General features: G+C 51.5%; 1 protein-coding gene across 1 annotated transcript; it reads left to right on the top strand.

Annotated features, from left to right (window-relative positions):
- The first annotated feature begins 1,130 nt into the window (after nt 1-1,130).
- On the top strand, nt 1,131-19,329 carry lemd3 (LEM domain containing 3). The gene is made up of 14 exons (XM_072453357.1): nt 1,131-2,197; nt 4,395-4,641; nt 4,888-4,928; nt 5,041-5,110; nt 5,549-5,619; nt 5,978-6,057; nt 6,767-6,912; nt 8,267-8,368; nt 10,811-10,913; nt 12,692-12,867; nt 13,163-13,244; nt 14,779-14,884; nt 18,265-18,343; nt 19,046-19,329. The coding sequence occupies exons 1-14, from the start codon at nt 1,172-1,174 to the stop codon at nt 19,174-19,176; spliced, it is 2,460 nt and encodes an 819-aa protein (XP_072309458.1). The 5' UTR covers nt 1,131-1,171; the 3' UTR covers nt 19,177-19,329.
- Nucleotides 19,330-20,218: the final 889 nt, after the last annotated feature.

The following is a 20,218-nucleotide window of genomic DNA, read 5'->3' on the forward strand; positions in this document are numbered from 1 at the left end:
CATATTTCATCACACAGGTCACAGTACGCAATATTTTCAGTTTCATAAACTGAGAATAACACAAAATACCATGAGCACAGCCCTGTATACTGCGCCCCTCCTGGAGACGCAGCAGCTTCAGACCTGAAACACTTTAATGTAAGAAAACATGAAGATAAAGTGTGTGTTTTAGGTGTAAAAGTGTCATCTCTGGTGGAAGAGGGAAAGTTATTAAAGTGCATAAGATGTTTTTTGTGGTAAATGTGTGTCATAGTTTTACTTCAAGTTGCAGTTTGTGAAGAAAATTGGAAAAATAAAAAATTACGGGAAGTCGTCATCAAGCAACCTTTATTTTATCAAAAATACGGGACAATTTACACACGACAAACAATCATTTAACAAAATTATAATTTATCATTTCATATGGAGTGTTATATTTATATTATATACAGTATTATATGTGTCACATCTGCTGTAGCTGTTTGTATGGAACAAGTTTACTGTGCGATTGTCTAAATGTGTGAATGATCTGCTCGTGTCCAGGAGGAGAACGGGGCAAAAGATCCTCTCAATGGGACTTTCCCGGTCAAATGAAGGTTAAAAACACACTTACACACGCTTTATGAATTTATGCTTGGGTGACTCTGAAAATAAAAAACTGGAGCGCACCGTGTGGGACAAATGAATGGTTAGGGTACATTTGCTGGGACATGGGACACAGGGCACAAACCTGGGACTATCCCGGGTAAAAGGGGACGTCTGGTCTATGAAGGTTATTTTGATTTTTACATCGCATTAGTTTTAAAAAAAAATCGTATTAATACAATGAATATTTTTACTAGATTCAATGTAAAAAAAAATCGTTGTCAAAAAAGAAAATCGTAATACAAACACAAAATAACCTTTATAGATTCGACGTCAAAAAATTAAATTCGATGTAAAAAAAAAATCGATCTCAAAAAGAAAAATTGTAATAAAAACACAAAATAACCTTCATACAGGTCACCCTAAAACACGCACGCTTCCTCGCAAAGTTAATTTAAATACACTTATGTACGTGTAATGGTGTTTTTGTCTCACTTCCGGACATATCTCATTTAGTCGCTGGGCAAAAAAAGTTTCTCCGCCTCGCGCTAAAGTTCTCTCCTACGTCACTTCCGGCTCACGGCCTTCTCCCAGGGCTCGATCCAAGATGGCGTCCGCGCAGTTAACGGACGAGGAGCTTTTCTCTGAGCTGAAGCGCCTCGGCGTCACTCCCGGCCCGGTCACCGAGAACACGCGGCCCGTCTACCTGAAGAAGCTGAAGAAACTCCGCGAGGAGCACCAGGAGCAGCAGCGGGGCGCGCGGCAGAGCAAGCCGCAGAGCAAGACTCGCAGCGCGGCTTTAAACAACAACAGTGCGAGCCCGAGCGGCGCCAGACCGGCGGGCTCACGGCCGGCCAGACCCGGCCGGAAGTCGACCGTGCTCGGCTTCAGCTCGGACGAGTCGGACGCCGAAGTTCCGCAGAAGAGGAAAGGCCTAAATCACGGCGCCAGAGCGGGCAAAGGCTCCGGTCTCGCTCCGTCGCCGAACACGAGACACTTCCCGCAGATAAGTTCAGCTTTCGCAAGTTTTAACGACGCTGGGAATGCGCGGAAAAGCGGTGGCGGCGGCGGTGGTAATCCCGCGCCTGCGAGCCCGCGGAGCGCGTCCCTGAGCTGGGGAAGCCGTGCCAAAAGCACCGCCGCGGAGGAGGACGAAGCGAACAACGGGGAGTCCGGGGAAGAGGACGACTGCGACGCGGGCCACGGGCACTTGAAAGCCCGCTCGTTAAACGGGAGCAGGACGTCGCATGTGGGCGCCGTTAAAGCCAAGCAGACCGGCGAATACTCCGACTCCGAGGACGACGAGGCGGTCGCGGCGCACCAGGAGCCGCCTCGCAGAGTGGGTCACCGGGGGTCTTACGTCTTTAAAGAAGTCAAAGCGAGCGGCCCGGACATGATCCCGCTGCGGAGAGACGAGCTCGAGCTCGGGCCTAGAAGACGGGACCCGATAAGCGCCGCCAAACCGCCGGGTCACTACAACTTCTCCTCCAGAATCTACTCCGAAAACCACGGAAGCGACGCGGACACGAACAACCACGTCCCCGGGAGAGAGGCGCAGGACGGCGGGGTCTATTCTTACGCCAGCTCCGGGCTAAGACCCCGCTACACCGTCCACAGCAGCGCGTCCTCACAGGTGAGAGACCCGGGGGAGACCCTGGGGGGGAGAGACTCTGGGGGGAGACTCTGGGGGGGACCCGGGGTAGACTCTGGGGGAGACACTGGGGGGGGAGATTCTGGGGTAGACTCTGGGGGGGACCCGGGGTAGACTCTGGGGGTAGACTCTGGGGGTAGACTCTGGGGGTAGACTCTGGGGGTAGACTCTGGGGGTAGACTCTGGGGGGGGAGACTCTGGGGGTAGACTCTGGGGTAGACTCTGGGGGTAGACTCTGGGGGTAGACTCAGGGGGTAGACTCAGGGGGTAGACTCAGGGGGTAGACTCTGAGGGTAGACTCTGAGGGTAGACTCTGAGGGTAGACTCTGAGGGTAGACTCTGAGGGTAGACTCTGAGGGTAGACTCTGGGGGTAGACTCTGGGGGTAGACTCTGGGGGTAGACTCTGGGGGTAGACTCTGGGGGTAGACTCTGGGGTAGACTCAGGGGGTAGACTCTGGGGGTAGACTCTGAGGGTAGACTCTGAGGGTAGACTCTGAGGGTAGACTCTGGGGGTAGACTCTGAGGGTAGACTCTGAGGGTAGACTCTGAGGGTAGACTCTGAGGGTAGACTCTGAGGGTAGACTCTGAGGGTAGACTCTGGGGGTAGACTCTGGGGGGGGGGACTCTGGGGTAGACTCAGGGGGTAGACTCTGAGGGTAGACTCTGAGGGTAGACTCTGGGGGTGTTTTTAGCGCACTTTCTCGTTTGTGTGTCACAATCGCACAGAAAGGACAGAATATCATTTGTTCAAACACTAAAGCCGATTAAACAAAACCGTAGTCGTATTTTAATCGTTGTCGGGACAACAATTCAGATTTTCATATGTAAGTATGTGATCTTAGCCCTCGCTTAGTCCTCGTTCAGCCCTCGCTTAGTCCACGTTTAGCACTCGCTTAGTCCACGTTTAGTCCTCGTTTAGCACTCGCTTAGTCCACGTTTAGTCCTCGTTTAGCACTCGCTTAGTCCACGTTTAGTCCACGTTTAGTCCTCGTTTAGCACTCGCTTAGTCCACGTTTAGTCCACGTTTAGTCCTCGTTTAGCACTCGCTTAGTCCACGTTTAGTCCTCGTTTAGCACTCGCTTAGTCCACGTTTAGTCCACGTTTAGTCCTCGTTTAGCACTCGCTTAGTCCACGTTTAGTCCTCGTTCAGCCCTCGCTTAGTCCTCGTTTAGCACTCGCTTAGTCCACGTTTAGTCCTCGTTTAGCACTCGCTTAGTCCACGTTTAGTCCTCGTTTAGCACTCGCTTAGTCCACGTTTAGTCCTCGTTTAGCACTCGCTTAGTCCACGTTTAGTCCACGTTTAGTCCTCGTTTAGCACTCGCTTAGTCCACGTTTAGTCCACGTTTAGTCCTCGTTTAGCACTCGCTTAGTCCACGTTTAGTCCTCGTTTAGCACTCGCTTAGTCCAAGTTTAGTCCTCGTTTAGCACTCGCTTAGTCCACGCTTAGTCCACGTTTAGTCCTCGTTTAGCACTCGCTTAGTCCACGTTTAGTCCACGTTTAGTCCTCGCTTAGTCCTTGCTTAGTCCACGTTTAGTCCACGTTTAGTCCTCGTTTAGCACTCGCTTAGTCCACGTTTAGTCCACGTTTAGTCCTCGCTTAGTCCTCGCTTAGTCCACGTTTAGTCCACGTTTAGTCCACGTTTAGTCCTCGTTTAGCACTCGCTTAGTCCACGTTTAGCACTCGCTTAGTCCACGTTTAGCACTCGTTTAGTCCACGTTTAGTCCTCGTTTAGCACTCGCTTAGTCCACGTTTAGCACTCGCTTAGTCCACGTTTAGCACTCGTTTAGTCCACGTTTAGCACTCGTTTAGTCCACGTTTAGTCCACGTTTAGTCCTCGCTTAGTCCTCGTTTAGCCCTCCTTGAATTGATTTAAACCAAATGTAAAGTTGAGTAGAAAACCTGTCTTTAGTGACCACACAATTATAAAGAAATAAAGGCATTAGTTTCCTCAAAGATTCAGTCTTAAGTTAATGAAGACGCTTTTTACAAAATGTTCAATAAACAGAATCTGGGCCTCAACGATTAATCGACTGAACCGGACGAGTCGACGATAGAAACACAATCGTAGTTATATTTGTCTCATAGTGATTATAGTGATGTCATGTAAAGACTGACCACAAGTGTCCTGTTCTCTGTGCTGACCCGTGAACTGACCCCAACATGATCTGTGTGTCCAGACTCACAGGGGGAACCACTCCAACCACAGCACGCCGTCCAACCACAGTCCCCGAGCCCCGGCGCCGCGGCGGCCGGGCCCCGAGGACGAGCTCCTGCAGCAGTTCAAACGCGAGGGCGAGACGTCGGCGTCCGGCAGGGTCAGCGCTCACTACCTGTCCATGTTCCTGCTCAGCGCCGCCTGCCTCTTCTTCCTCACGCTCGGCCTGGTGTACCTGAGGATGAGCGCGTCGGACCGGGATGTGACCAGTGAGTGCAGGAGCGGGCGTGGGCGCGGGGCGTGGGCGCGGGGCGTGTGCGCGGGGCGTGTGCGCGGGGCGTGTGCGCGGGGCGCGGGCGCGGGGCGTGTGCGCGGGGCGTGTGCGCGGGGCGCGGGCGCGGGGCGTGTGCGCGGGGCGCGGGCGCGGGCGCGGGGCGTGGGCGCGGGGCGTGTGCGCGGGGCGTGTGCGCGGGGCGTTCAGGCCCGGTTTGAGTGGATTCTTCTTGTCCTTGCAGTCCGGAGTCATCCTTTTGGCAGCAAGTTTGACGAGTCTTATGTGAGTGAAGATCTTTTCCTTCTGTTTAAACTCAAACTTCCTGAAATATTAAAACAGAAACAAATATCAGTCTAAAATATGTTTGACTTTTTTCCCCTTGTTTTTTTTTTAGAATGAGACGGAGCGAAACCTCATTTTGGATTTACTCCTGAGTCTTCACAACCACCTGGCCCTGGTCGCAGGTCTGTCCTGCTCCTGGTTTAGTCCTAGTTTAGACCTGGTTTAGTCCTGGTTTAGTCCTGGTTTAGTCCTAGTTTAGACCTGGTTTAGTCCTGGTTTAGTCCTGGTTTAGTCCTGGTTTAGACCTGGTTTAGTCCTGGTTTAGTCCTGGTTTAGTCCTGGTTTAGTCCTGGTTTAGACCTGGTTTAGTCCTGGTTTAGTCCTGGTTTAGTCCTGGTTTAGACCTGGTTTAGTCCTGGTTTAGTCCTAGTTTAGACCTGGTTTATTCCTAGTTTAGACCTGGTTTAGTCCTGGTTTAGTCCTGGTTTAGTCCTGGTTTAGACCTGGTTTAGACCTGGTTTAGTCCTGGTTTAGTCCTGGTTTAGTCCTGGTTTAGTCCTGGTTTAGTCCTGGTTTATTCCTGGTTTAGTCCTGAAGCCTAAATGTTTTGTCATTTGCAGGTGATTTCGACTGTGGAAACCAGAATCTCAGCAGGAGTTTGTCCTTGGAAGAGACGACAGTTTATTTACAGGTAAAGCGCCCTCACAGTGAGCCGACCCGTAAAGCAAGAGTACGAGACTTTTCACGTTTGATCTCATAAAAGACGACTTTGTGACGATCACAGTCCCGGTGTGGTTTCCGTGGTTACGATCACAGGCCCTGTGTGGTTTCCGTGGTGACGATCACAGGCCCTGTGTGGTTTTCGTGGTGACGATCACAGGCCCTGTGTGGTTTCCGTGGTGACGATCACAGGCCCTGTGTGGTTTCCGTGGTGACGATCACAGGCCCTGTGTGGTTTCCGTGGTGACGATCACAGGCCCTGTGTGGTTTCCGTGGTGACGATCACAGGCCCTGTGTGGTTTCCGTGGTGACGATCAGTCTCTTTCCAGATGCACAATGAGAAGTTTGAAGGTTTCTTCATGGTTTCTCTGGAGTGGATCCTGAAGACGGCTCAGGACGTGGGAATAAGGTCAGCTCTGACTTCTGAACTCGCGTTACACCGTTACACTATTACACCGTGACACCCGGTGTAACCCGGTGTAACGTGGTCTAACCCGGTGTAACGTGGTCTAACCCGGTGTAACCCGGTGTAACGTGGTGTAACCCGGTGTAACGTGGTGTAACCCGGTGTAACCCGGTGTAACCCGGTGTAACGTGGTGTTACCCGGTGTAACGTGGTGTAACCTGGTGTAACCCGGTGTAACCCGGTGTAACGTGGTGTAACCCGGTGTAACCCGGTGTAACGTGGTGTAACGTGGTGTAACGTGGTGTAACCCGGTGTAACCCGGTGTAACCCGGTGTAACGTGGTGTAACGTGGTGTAACCCGGTGTAACCCGGTGTAACCCGGTGTAACGTGGTGTAACGTGGTGTAACCTGGTGTAACCCGGTGTAACGTGGTGTAACCCGGTGTAACCCGGTGTAACGTGGTGTAACGTGGTGTAACCCGGTGTAACCCGGTCTAACCCGGTGTAACCCGGTGTAACGTGGTGTAACCCGGTCTAACCCGGTGTAACGTGGTGTAACCCGGTGTAACGTGGTGTAACCCGGTGTAACCCGGTGTAACCCGGTGTAACCCGGTCTAACCCGGTGTAACGTGGTCTAACCCGGTCTAACCCGGTGTAACGTGGTGTAACCCGGTGTAACCCGGTGTAACGTGATGCGTGGCGTCTCTCCTCAGGCTGACGGGGGCAGAGGCACAGGAGCCGCTCTCTGACGTGTCTGAGGTTCTGCGCCTGGAGTCCACACATCCCAGAATGCCGTTCAGCTGCAGGTTCAGACGAGCCTTCTTCACCGTCATCTTCAAAGTTCTGCTCATCGCTGCAGGTCCAACGCTTTAGCTTCAACACTGTCACTCATGTTTGGTCCAGAAGCTTTAGTTTACACAGGTCAGATGTCTCCTCCCCCAAAGCGCGATGTCTCCTCCCCCAAAGCGCGATGTCTCCTCCCCCAAAGCGCGATGTCTCCTCCCCCAAAGCGCGATGTCTCCTCCCCCAAAGCGCGATGTCTCCTCCCCCAAAGCGCGATGTCTCCTCCCCCAAAGCGCGATGTCTCCTCCCCCAAAGCGCGATGTCTCCTCCCCCAAAGCGCGATGTCTCCTCCCCCTAAGCGTGATGTCTCCTCCCCCTAAGCGTCTTCTCTTGGGTTGGTTTTCAGTGGGCGGAGTCTGACTGGTTGTGGGCGGGACAGGGTCTCTGCAGCTAACGAGCTCAAACAAGAGCTTAGACCCTCCTTCTCTCCTTAGACCCTCCTTCTGTCCTTAGACCCTCCTTCTGTCCTTAGCTCCTCCTTCTGTCCTTAGACCCTCCTTCTGTCCTTAGACCCTCCTTCTGTCCTTAGCTCCTCCTCCTGTCCTTAGACCCTCCTTCTGTCCTAAGCTCCTCCTCCTGTCCTTAGACCCTCCTTCTGTCCTTAGCTCCTCCTCCTGTCCTTAGACCCTCCTTCTGTCCTTAGCTCCTCCTTCTGTCCTTAGACCCTCCTTCTGTCCTTAGCTCCTCCTCCTGTCCTTAGACCCTCCTTCTGTCCTTAGCTCCTCCTGTCCTTAGACCCTCCTTCTGTCCTTAGCTCCTCCTCCTGTCCTTAGACCCTCCTTCTGTCCTTAGCTCCTCCTCCTGTCCTTAGACCCTCCTTCTGTCCTTAGCTCCTCCTTCTGTCCTTAGACCCTCCTTCTGTCCTTAGCTCCTCCTCCTGTCCTTAGACCCTCCTTCTGTCCTTAGCTCCTCCTCCTGTCCTTAGACCCTCCTTCTGTCCTTAGCTCCTCCTTCTGCAGGAAAAACTACAAAAAAACCTCCTTGGGACAAAGTATGTCCCTGGGTTAGTTCCAGATGAAGGAGGATCTGACGTGAGGGAGACTGGAGCTGGAGACACTCTTCAGCAGATGAGGGACCGTCTATACGGGACAGGGAGAGGGACATCTGGGTCCTCAGGAGTGAGACAGCTCTATGAGAGACAGAACTCTGCTGATTGGCAGATGTTATAATACTTATTTACTGCAAAAACAAACTAATTATTAGGAAATCATACATGTGTTTTAAAAACATATTTTGTCTCCTTCAGTGGAAATGTGGAAATGAGATTCAGAAACTGTTCAGTCCCTCACTGTAACTGGGAATAACATTTTCAGTCTGAACTTTTTCTAAACTTAAATTTCTAAAAATTCAATTTACGTGTGTTTGTGCAGTGGTGGGCGGGGCCTGGGGCGTGGTCTCTTATGTAAAGTTGCGCTGGAGACGAGAAGAGGAGGAAACACGACGCATGTACGACATGGTGGAGCGCATCATCGGTGAGCAGGGTTTAAACGCATCACACACACGCATCATCACACACGCATCACACACACGCATCATCACACACGCATCACACACACGCATCACACACACGCATCACACACTCGCATCACACACTCGCATCACACACTCGCATCACACACTCGCATCACACACACGCATCACACACACGCATCATCGCACACGCATCACACACACACACACGCATCATCGCACACGCATCACACACACACACACACACGCATCACACACACGCGTCACACACACGCGTCACACACACGCGTCACACACACGCATCACACACACGCATCACACACACGCATCACACACACGCATCACACACTCGCATCACACACTCGCATCACACACACGCATCACACACACGCATCATCGCACACGCATCACACACACACACACGCATCATCGCACACGCATCACACACACACACACGCAACACACACACACACGCATCACACACACGCATCACACACACGCATCACACACACGCATCACACACACGCATCACACACACGCATCACACACACGCATCACACACACGCATCACACACACGCATCACACACTCGCATCACACACACTCGCATCACACACACTCGCATCACACACACTCGCATCACACACACGCATCACACACACGCATCACACACACGCATCACACACTCGCATCACACACACGCATCACACACTCGCATCACACACTCGCATCACACACACGCATCACACACACGCATCACACACACGCATCACACACACGCATCACACACACGCATCACACACACGCATCACACACACGCATCACACACACGCATCAACACACACGCATCACACACACTCGCATCACACACTCGCATCATCACACGCATCATCACACGCATCATCACACGCATCATCACACGCATCATCACACGCATCATCACACGCATCATCACACGCATCATCACACGAATCACACACACGCATCACACACACGCATCATCACACGCATATCACACGCATCATCACACGCATCAACACACACACATCACCACGCACGCGCATCACGCACGCGCATCACGCACGCGCATCACGCACGCGCATCACACGCATCATCGCACACGCATCACACACACGCATCACACACACGCATCACACACACGCATCACACACACGCATCACACACACGCATCACACACACGCATCACACACACGCATCACACACACGCATCACACACACGCATCACACACACGCATCACACACACGCATCACACACACGCATCACACACACGCATCACACACACGCATCACACACACGCATCACACACACGCATCACACACACGCATCACACACACGCATCACACACACGCATCACACACACGCATCACACACACTTGCATCACACACACGCATCACACACACGCATCACACACACGCATCACACACACGCATCACACACACGCATCACACACTCGCATCACACACACGCATCACACACACGCATCACACACACGCATCACACACACGCATCACACACACGCATCACACACACGCATCACACCCACGCATCACACACACTCGCATCACACACTCGCATCACACACACGCATCACACACACTCGCATCACACACACGCATCACACACTCGCATCATCACACACGCATCACGCACACGCATCATCACACGCATCATCACACGCATCATCACACGCATCATCACACACACGAATCACACACACGCATCACACACACGCATCACACACACGCATCACACACACGCATCACACACACGCATCACACACACGCATCACACACACGCATCACACACACGCATCACACACACTTGCATCACACACTCGCATCAACACACACTCGCATCATCACGCACTCGCATCATCACACGCATCATCACACGCATCATCACACGCATCATCACACGCATCAACACACACACATCACACACACTTGCATCACACACACGCATCACACACACGCATCACACACACGCATCACACACACGCATCACACACTCGCATCACACACACGCATCACACACACGCATCACACACACGCATCACACACTCGCATCACACACACGCATCACACACACGCATCACACACACGCATCACACACACGCATCACACACACGCATCACACACACGCATCATCACGCACACGCATCATCACACGCATCATCACACGCGCATCACACACACGCATCACACACACGCATCACACACACGCATCACACACACGCATCACACACACGCATCACACACACGCATCACACACACGCATCATCAACACACGCATCATCAACACACGCATCATCAACACACGCATCAACACACACATCACCACACACATCACCACACACGCGCATCACGCACGCGCATCACACGCATCACGGCGAAAACAAAGGACATGTGTGGACTTTGTGCAGATGTGCTGAGGAGCCACAGTGAAGCCTGTCAAGAAAACCAGGAGCTGCAGCCCTATCTGCCAATCCCACACGTCCGGGATTCTCTGGTCCAGCCCCAGGACAGGTCTGTAGTCCCGCTTTAGTCTCGCTTTAGTCCCGCTTTAGTCCCGCTTTAGTCTCGCTTTAGTCCCGCTTTAGTCCCGCTTTAGTCCCGCTTTAGTCCCGCTTTAGTCCCGCTTTAGTCTCGCTTTAGTCCCGCTTTAGTCCCGCTTTAGTCTCGCTTTAGTCCCGCTTTAGTCCCGCTTTAGTCCCGCTTTAGTCTCGCTTTAGTCCCGCTTTAGTCCCGCTTTAGTCCCGCTTTAGTCCCGCTTTAGTCCCGCTTTAGTCTCGCTTTAGTCCCGCTTTAGTCCCGCTTTAGTCCCGCTTTAGTCTCGCTTTAGTCCCGCTTTAGTCCCGCTTTAGTCTCGCTTTAGTCCCGCTTTAGTCCCGCTTTAGTCCCGCTTTAGTTCCGCTTTAGTCCCGCTTTAGTCTCGCTTTAGTCTCGCTTTAGTCCCGCTTTAGTCCCGCTTTTGTCTCGCTTTAGTCCCGCTTTAGTCTCGCTTTAGTCTCGCTTTAGTCCCGCTTTAGTCCCGCTTTTGTCTCGCTTTAGTCCCGCTTTAGTCTCGCTTTAGTCTCGCTTTAGTCCCGCTTTAGTCTCGCTTTAGTCCCGCTTTAGTCCCGCTTTAGTCTCGCTTTAGTCCCGCTTTAGTCCCGCTTTAGTCCCGCTTTAGTCTCGCTTTAGACTCGCTTTAGTCCCGCTTTAGTCCCGCTTTAGTCTCGCTTTAGTCCCGCTTTAGTCCCGCTTTAGTCTCGCTTTAGTCCCGCTTTAGTCCCGCTTTAGCCCCGCTTTAGCCCCGCTTTAGTCTCGCTTTAGTCTCGCTTTAGTCCCGCTTTAGTCCCGCTTTTGTCTCGCTTTAGTCCCGCTTTAGTCTCGCTTTAGTCCCGCTTTAGTCTCGCTTTAGTCTCGCTTTAGTCCCGCTTTAGTCCCGCTTTTGTCTCGCTTTAGTCCCGCTTTAGTCTCGCTTTAGTCTCGCTTTAGTCTCGCTTTAGTCCCGCTTTAGTCCCGCTTTAGTCTCGCTTTAGTCTCGCTTTAGTCCCGCTTTAGTCCCGCTTTAGTCCCGCTTTAGTCCCGCTTTAGTCCCGCTTTAGTCCCGCTTTTGTCTCGCTTTTGTCTCGCTTTTGTCCCGCTTTAGTCTCGCTTTAGTCTCGCTTTAGTCCCGCTTTAGTCCCGCTTTAGTCTCGCTTTAGTCCCGCTTTAGTCCCGCTTTATTCCCGCTTTAGTCCCGCTTTTGTCTCGCTTTAGTCCCGCTTTAGTCTCGCTTTAGTCCCGCTTTAGTCCCGCTTTTGTCTCGCTTTAGTCCCGCTTTAGTCTCGCTTTAGTCCCGCTTTAGTCCCGCTTTAGTCCCGCTTTTGTCTCGCTTTAGTCCCGCTTTAGTCTCGCTTTAGTCTCGCTTTAGTCTCGCTTTAGTCCCGCTTTAGTCCCGCTTTTGTCTCGCTTTAGTCCCGCTTTAGTCCCGCTTTAGTCTCGCTTTAGTCCCGCTTTTGTCTCGCTTTAGTCCCGCTTTAGTCTCGCTTTAGTCCCGCTTTAGTCCCGCTTTAGTCTCGCTTTAGTCTCGCTTTAGTCCCGCTTTAGTCCCGCTTTAGTCCCGCTTTTGTCTCGCTTTAGTCCCGCTTTAGTCCCGCTTTAGTCTCGCTTTAGTCCCGCTTTTGTCTCGCTTTAGTCCCGCTTTAGTCTCGCTTTAGTCCCGCTTTAGTCCCGCTTTAGTCTCGCTTTAGTCTCGCTTTAGTCCCGCTTTTGTCTCGCTTTAGTCCCGGTTTAGTCCTGGTTTGTGCTGGCTGTAGTGTGATGGTGCGTCTCCACAGGACCATGATGAAGAATGTGTGGGATCGGGCTGTGAAGTTCCTCTCCTCAAATGAGTCCAGGATCAGGACTGAGACCCAGCGCATGGGCGGAGCCGACTTCCTGGTCTGGAGATGGATCCAACCTTCACTGGGGGACAAGTCCAGCCTCGCCTCGTCCAAAGTGTGGCAGGGCAAAGGTGAGACGGTTGGACGTTATTGGACTGGTGGACGTTATTGGACTGGTGGACGTTATTGGACGGTGAGACGTTATTGGACGGTTGGACGTTATTGGACTGGTGGACGTTATTGGACGGTGAGACGTTATTGGACGGTGAGACGTTATTGGACGGTGAGACGTTATTGGACGGTGAGACGTTATTGGACGGTGAGACGTTATTGGACGGTGAGACGTTATTGGACGGTGAGACGTTATTGGATGGGTGGACGCAGAGGCTCAGGTGAGCTTTGTTAAATGTGTCAAACTGTCCACAGCGTTCCCGTTGGACAGAAGGAACTCTCCTCCGAACAGTCTGACGCCGTGTTTGAAGATCAGGAACATGTTTGACCCGGTCATGTGAGTGTATACGCCTACACACGCTCCTACACACGCCTACACACGCCTACACACGCCTACACACGCTCCTACACACGCCTACACACGCTCCTACACACGCCTACACACGCTCCTACACACGCCTACACACACGCTCCTACACACGCCTACACACGCTCCTACACACGCCTACACACGCTCCTACACACGCCTACACACGCTCCTACACACGCCTACACACGCCTACACACGCCTACACACACGCTCCTACACACGCCTACACACACGCTCCTACACACGCCTACACACACGCTCCTACACACGCCTACACACGCCTACACACGCTCCTACACACGCCTACACACACGCTCCTACACACGCCTACACACACGCTCCTACACACGCCTACACACACGCTCCTACACACGCCTACACACGCCTACACACACGCTCCTACACACGCCTACACACACGCTCCTACACACGCCTACACACACGCTCCTACACACGCCTACACACGCCTACACACGCTCCTACACACGCCTACACACACGCTCCTACACACGCCTACACACACGCTCCTACACACGCCTACACACACGCTCCTACACACGCCTACACACACGCTCCTACACACGCCTACACACACGCTCCTACACACACGCTCCTACACACGCCTACACGCTCCTACACACGCTCCTACACACGCTCCTACACACGCCTACACACACGCTCCTACACACGCCTACACACACGCTCCTACACACGCCTACACACACGCTCCTACACACGCTCCTACACACGCCTACACACGCCTACACACACGCTCCTACACACGCCTACACACACGCTCCTACACACGCCTACACACACCCTCCTACACACGCCTACACACACGCTCCTACACACGCCTACACACGCCTACACACGCCTACACACACCCTCCTACACACGCCTACACACACGCTCCTACACACGCCTACACACGCCTACACACGCCTACACACACGCTCCTACACACGCCTACACACACGCCTACACACGCCTACACACGCCTACACACACGCTCCTACACACGCCCGCCTACACACACGCTCCTACACACGCCCGCCTACACACACGCTCCTACACACGCCTACACACACCCTCCTACACACACCTACACACACCCGCCTACACACACGCTCCTACACACGCCTACACACACCCTCCTACACACACCTACACACACCCGCCTACACACACGCTCCTACACACGCCTACACACACCCTCCTACACACGCCTACACACACCCTTCTACACACGCCTACACACACCCTCCTACACATGCCTACACACGCTCCTACACACGCTCCTACACACGCTCCTACACACGCTCCCACACACGCCTACACATGCCTACACACGCTCCTACACATGCCTACACACGCTCCTACACATGCCTACACACGCTCCTACACGCGCCTACACGCGCTCCTACATGCGCGCCTACAGACGCTGTACTACGAGCGTCGGTCATGCGCGCGGGGTCATGCGTGTGGTTGTTTGTTTCAGGGAAGTGGGAGAGAACTGGGACCTGGCCATTCACGAGGCCATTTTGGAAAAGTGCAGCGACAACAACGGCATCGTGCACATCGCTGTGGACAAGAACTCCAGAGAGGTGAGTGACCTCTGTCCTGCCGGGTGACCTCTGAACTTTCGGGTGACCTCTGAACTTCCGGGTGACCTCTGTCCTGCCGGGTGACCTCTGTCCTGCCGGGTTAAGGCTCCAGCTGCTCGTCTCATTTAACTCCTTCGTTTTCATCTTCGCCCTGATTATTCAGGCTCTGCTGACGAGCTGACGAGTCACATGACCACAGGAACCATTTGGTCACTGTTTAGATCATGATTATGTTTTTTTCATAATTCTAGAAACGGATTCAGTCGTTTCATCTGGACTCAGTTTTTCTAAAAAAAAAAAAAAACTAAACGTGTCGACTCTCATCCAAGAGTCATTATCAATCTGAGAATCAAGAACGGGAACTCAGATATTTATCCTACTCTGAGTAGGCACCGCCCAGTCCTGGTAAAAGGTGTTCTTGGTTTCACCAGAAACTAACCCTCTTTGTTACCATCAGTCCTTTAAATGGCCATCAGCCTCCTATTGTCACTGTCACTCCCTCTCCTCCTGTGTGCGCCACATAGTGAGACTAAAGAGCCACATAGTGAGACTAAAGAACCACATAGTGAGACTAAAGAGCCACATAGTGAGACTAAAGAGCCACATAGTGAGACTAAAGAGCCACATAGTGAGACTAAAGAGCCACATAGTGAGACTAAAGAGCCACATAGTGAGACTAAAGAACCACATAGTGAGACTAAAGAGCCACATAGTGAGACTAAAGAGCCACATAGTGAGACTAAAGAGCCACATAGTGAGACTAAAGAGCCACATAGTGAGACTAAAGAGCCACATAGTGAGACTAAAGAGCCACATAGTGAGACTAAAGAGCCACATAGTGAGACTAAAGAGCCACATAGTGAGACTAAAGAGCCACATAGTGAGACTAAAGAGCCACATAGTGAGACTAAAGAGCCACAGTGAGACTAAAGAGCCACATAGTGAGACTAAAGAGCCACATAGTGAGACTAAAGAGCCACATAGTGAGACTAGAGAGCCACATAGTGAGACTAGAGAGCCACATAGTGAGACTAAAGAGAGCCACATAGTGAGACTAAAGAGCCACATAGTGAGACTAAAGAGCCACATAGTGAGACTAGAGAGCCACATAGTGAGACTAGAGAGCCACATAGTGAGACTAAAGAGAGCCACATAGTGAGACTAAAGAGAGCCACATAGTGAGACTAAAGAGAGCCACATAGTGAGACTAAAGAGCCACATAGTGAGACTAAAGAGAGCCACATAGTGAGACTAAAGAGAGCCACATAGTGAGACTAAAGAGCCACATAGTGAGACTAAAGAGCCACATAGTGAGACTAAAGAGCCACATAGTGAGACTAAAGAGCCACATAGTGAGACTAAAGAGAGCCACATAGTGAGACTAAAGAGAGCCACATAGTGAGACTAAAGAGAGCCACATAGTGAGACTAAAGAGAGCCACATAGTGAGACTAAAGAGCCACATAGTGAGACTAAAGAGCCACATAGTGAGACTAAAGAGAGCCACATAGTGAGACTAAAGAGAGCCACATAGTGAGACTAAAGAGAGCCACATAGTGAGACTAAAGAGAGCCACATAGTGAGACTAAAGAGAGCCACATAGTGAGACTAAAGAGCCACATAGTGAGACTAAAGAGCCACATAGTGAGACTAAAGAGCCACATAGTGAGACTAGAGAGCCACATAGTGAGACTAAAGAGCCACATAGTGAGACTAAAGAGCCACATAGTGAGACTAAAGAGCCACATAGTGAGACTAAAGAGCCACATAGTGAGACTAAAGAGCCACATAGTGAGACTAAAGAGCCACATAGTGAGACTAAAGAGCCACATAGTGAGACTAAAGAGCCACATAGTGAGACTAAAGAGAGCCACATAGTGAGACTAAAGAGAGCCACATAGTGAGACTAAAGAGCCACATAGTGAGACTAAAGAGCCACATAGTGAGACTAAAGAGAGCCACATAGTGAGACTAAAGAGCCACATAGTGAGACTAAAGAGCCACATAGTGAGACTAAAGAGCCACATAGTGAGACTAAAGAGAGCCACATAGTGAGACTAAAGAGAGCCACATAGTGAGACTAAAGAGAGCCACATAGTGAGACTAAAGAGAGCCACATAGTGAGACTAAAGAGAGCCACATAGTGAGACTAAAGAGAGCCACATAGTGAGACTAAAGAGAGACTAAAGAGCCACATAGTGAGACTAAAGAGCCACATAGTGAGACTAAAGAGCCACATAGTGAGACTAAAGAGCCACATAGTGAGACTAAAGAGCCACATAGTGAGACTAAAGAGCCACATAGTGAGACTAAAGAGCCACATAGTGAGACTAAAGAGCCACATAGTGAGACTAAAGAGAGCCACATAGTGAGACTAAAGAGAGCCACATAGTGAGACTAAAGAGCCACATAGTGAGACTAAAGAGCCACATAGTGAGACTAAAGAGCCACATAGTGAGACTAAAGAGAGCCACATAGTGAGACTAAAGAGAGCCACATAGTGAGACTAAAGAGAGCCACATAGTGAGACTAAAGAGCCACATAGTGAGACTAAAGAGCCACATAGTGAGACTAAAGAGCCACATAGTGAGACTAAAGAGCCACATAGTGAGACTAAAGAGCCACATAGTGAGACTAAAGAGCCACATAGTGAGACTAAAGAGAGCCACATAGTGAGACTAAAGAGAGCCACATAGTGAGACTAAAGAGAGCCACATAGTGAGACTAAAGAGAGCCACATAGTGAGACTAAAGAGAGCCACATAGTGAGACTAAAGAGAGCCACATAGTGAGACTAAAGAGAGCCACATAGTGAGACTAGAGAGCCACATAGTGAGACTAAAGAGAGCCACATAGTGAGACTAAAGAGAGCCACATAGTGAGACTAAAGAGCCACATAGTGAGACTAAAGAGAGCCACATAGTGAGACTAAAGAGCCACATAGTGAGACTAAAGAGAGCCACATAGTGAGAGTTTGAGATTCAACCTTCCTGTCGTGTATAACAGTGTCTTGAAACCCTGGAGCGGGAGACGCCCACAGCATTCTGATGTCATCAGTTACACAGGAGGAGAGGGAGTGACAGTGACAATAGGAGGCTGATGGCCCATTAAAGGACTGATGGTAACAAAGAGGGTTAGTTTCTGGTGAAAGAGAAAACGCCCTTTATCAGGACGTCCCGCCTCGTGTCCAGATGAAACGGCTGAATCTGTTTCTACAATGGCCCCCTCCTGGACGAATGAGGCATTACACAGACTTGTTTCCATAGCGATGCTGACTCTTTGACATGAGTTCAGAAGCGTGAGGATCTGGTGGAGCGTTCATGGACGTTCTCTTTGTGCCTCGTGTCATTTTGTGTCTTTTCAAATGTCTCTTCTGTCCCAGGGCTGTGTTTACGTCAAGTGTCTGTCGGCGGAGCACTCGGGGAAGGCCTTCAAAGCTCTGCACGGCTCCTGGTTCGACGGTGAGTCCACACACACACGGGAGGGCATCCCACTTATCCTGGAAACCTGCCCCAATTATGGAATTATGGGCCCGTTTTTAAGGGACGGAAAATGGACAAACGAGTCGTCCCCGATCGAGGCGTTTGACCTAAAGCTCGAGCTGTCCTCAGTGTGGTTAGTCCTGGCGTGGTTAGTCCTGGCGTGGGTAGTTCTCGTGACGTTAGTTCTTGTGACATTAGTTCTCGTGACGTTAGTTCTCGTGACGTTAGTCCTGGCGTGGGTAGTTCTGTTGTGGGTAGTTCTGTTGTGGGTAGTTCTGTTGTGGGTAGTTCTGGCGTGGTTAGTCCTGGCGTGGTTAGTTCTGGCGTGGGTAGTTCTGGCGTGGGTAGTTCTGGCGTGGGTAGTTCTGGCGTGGGTAGTTCTGGCGTGGTTAGTTCTGGCGTGGTTAGTCCTGGCGTGGTTAGTCCTGGCGTGGGTAGTTCTGGCGTGGGTAGTTCTGGCGTGGTTAGTTCTGGCGTGGTTAGTCCTGGCGTGGTTAGTCCTGGCGTGGTTAGTCCTGGCGTGGGTAGTTCTGGCGTGGTTAGTTCTGGCGTGGTTAGTCCTGGCGTGGTTAGTCCTGGCGTGGGTAGTTCTGGCGTGGTTAGTTCTGGCGTGGTTAGTTCTTGTGACGTTAGTTCTGGTGTGGGTAGTTCTCGTGCCTGATGTCTGTCCCTCTTCTTCAGGGAAGCTGGTGACGGTCAAGTATCTGCGTCTGGACCGATACCACCAGCGTTTCCCTCAGGCCCAGAACTGCAGCGCTCCACTCTGTCCATCTGCTGAGCCACTGTACAGCGCCACCACCAGCTGCTCCTGAGAACTGCACCTCTGTGACCCCGGTCTGAACCCAGTCTGAACCCGGACTGAACCCGGACTGAACCCGGACTGAACCCGGACTAGACCGGGTCTGAACCTCCTCAGACTCTGGGTTCGGGCTGAAGCAGTTGAACAAACTCTCTACTTCCTGTTGCTTTTTTTTTTCTTTTGTTTCTTTTCTTTTTTTTGCTCTTGGAAAATTGCTGCATGGTGTATTATTATTATTATTGTTATTGTTATTGTTATTATTATTATTATTATTGTTATTGTTTTCTGTTGTTTTTTTTAGACTCTTAAATAAATGTAAATACAGAAATGGGCGGGGCACGCTTTTGTGAGCCGCTCGCTCCGACACAAGCGCTCCACGTGTCACTTCCTGTTTGTGATGTCAGACTGGAGCGGCCACGCCCCCAACCAACATTTATAACAAAGACGCTGGAACTATTAAAGCAAAATGTCAAAAAAGCATCAACTATTTCTGATTTTCCTCAATAATGCACTTTACGCTCTTCGCTCACATTTACCTTTGTTTGGTTAAAATGTGTTTCAAATGCCACGCCTTCTCCACCCTTTACTCTGGACCACAGCGCCACCTGCAGGCGGCTCCCTCTGGACCACCTGCAGGCGGCTCCCTCTGGACCACCTGCAGGCGGCTCCCTCTGGACCACAGGGCCACCTGCAGGCGGCTCCCTCTGGACCACCTGCAGGTGGCTCCCTCTGGACCACAGGGCCACCTGCAGGTGGCTCCCTCTGGACCACAGCGCCACCTGCAGGTGGCTCCCTCTGGACCACAGCGCCACCTGCAGGCGGCTCCCTCTGGACCATAGAGCCACCTGCAGGCGGCTCCCTCAGGACGACTCACCTGCACGACAGTAAAAAGGCCCCGTCGTCCCGGTCTATCGTCCCCGTCCTCCAGCGGCGAGCGCGTGTGAAACTGTTTAGAGAAGGTCATCAGAGGAGTAAACTGATCTGAGCTCCTGATCGTGACTGAAGACAATGAGAGGATCAACAACAACAACAACCAACAACAGCAAGAAGAATCC

Source organism: Eucyclogobius newberryi, unplaced genomic scaffold (genome assembly GCF_026437365.1).
Source record: "Eucyclogobius newberryi isolate DKJ021-1_F unplaced genomic scaffold, fEucNew1.0.hap1 SCAF_2, whole genome shotgun sequence".
Lineage (NCBI taxonomy): Eukaryota > Metazoa > Chordata > Actinopteri > Gobiiformes > Gobiidae > Eucyclogobius > Eucyclogobius newberryi.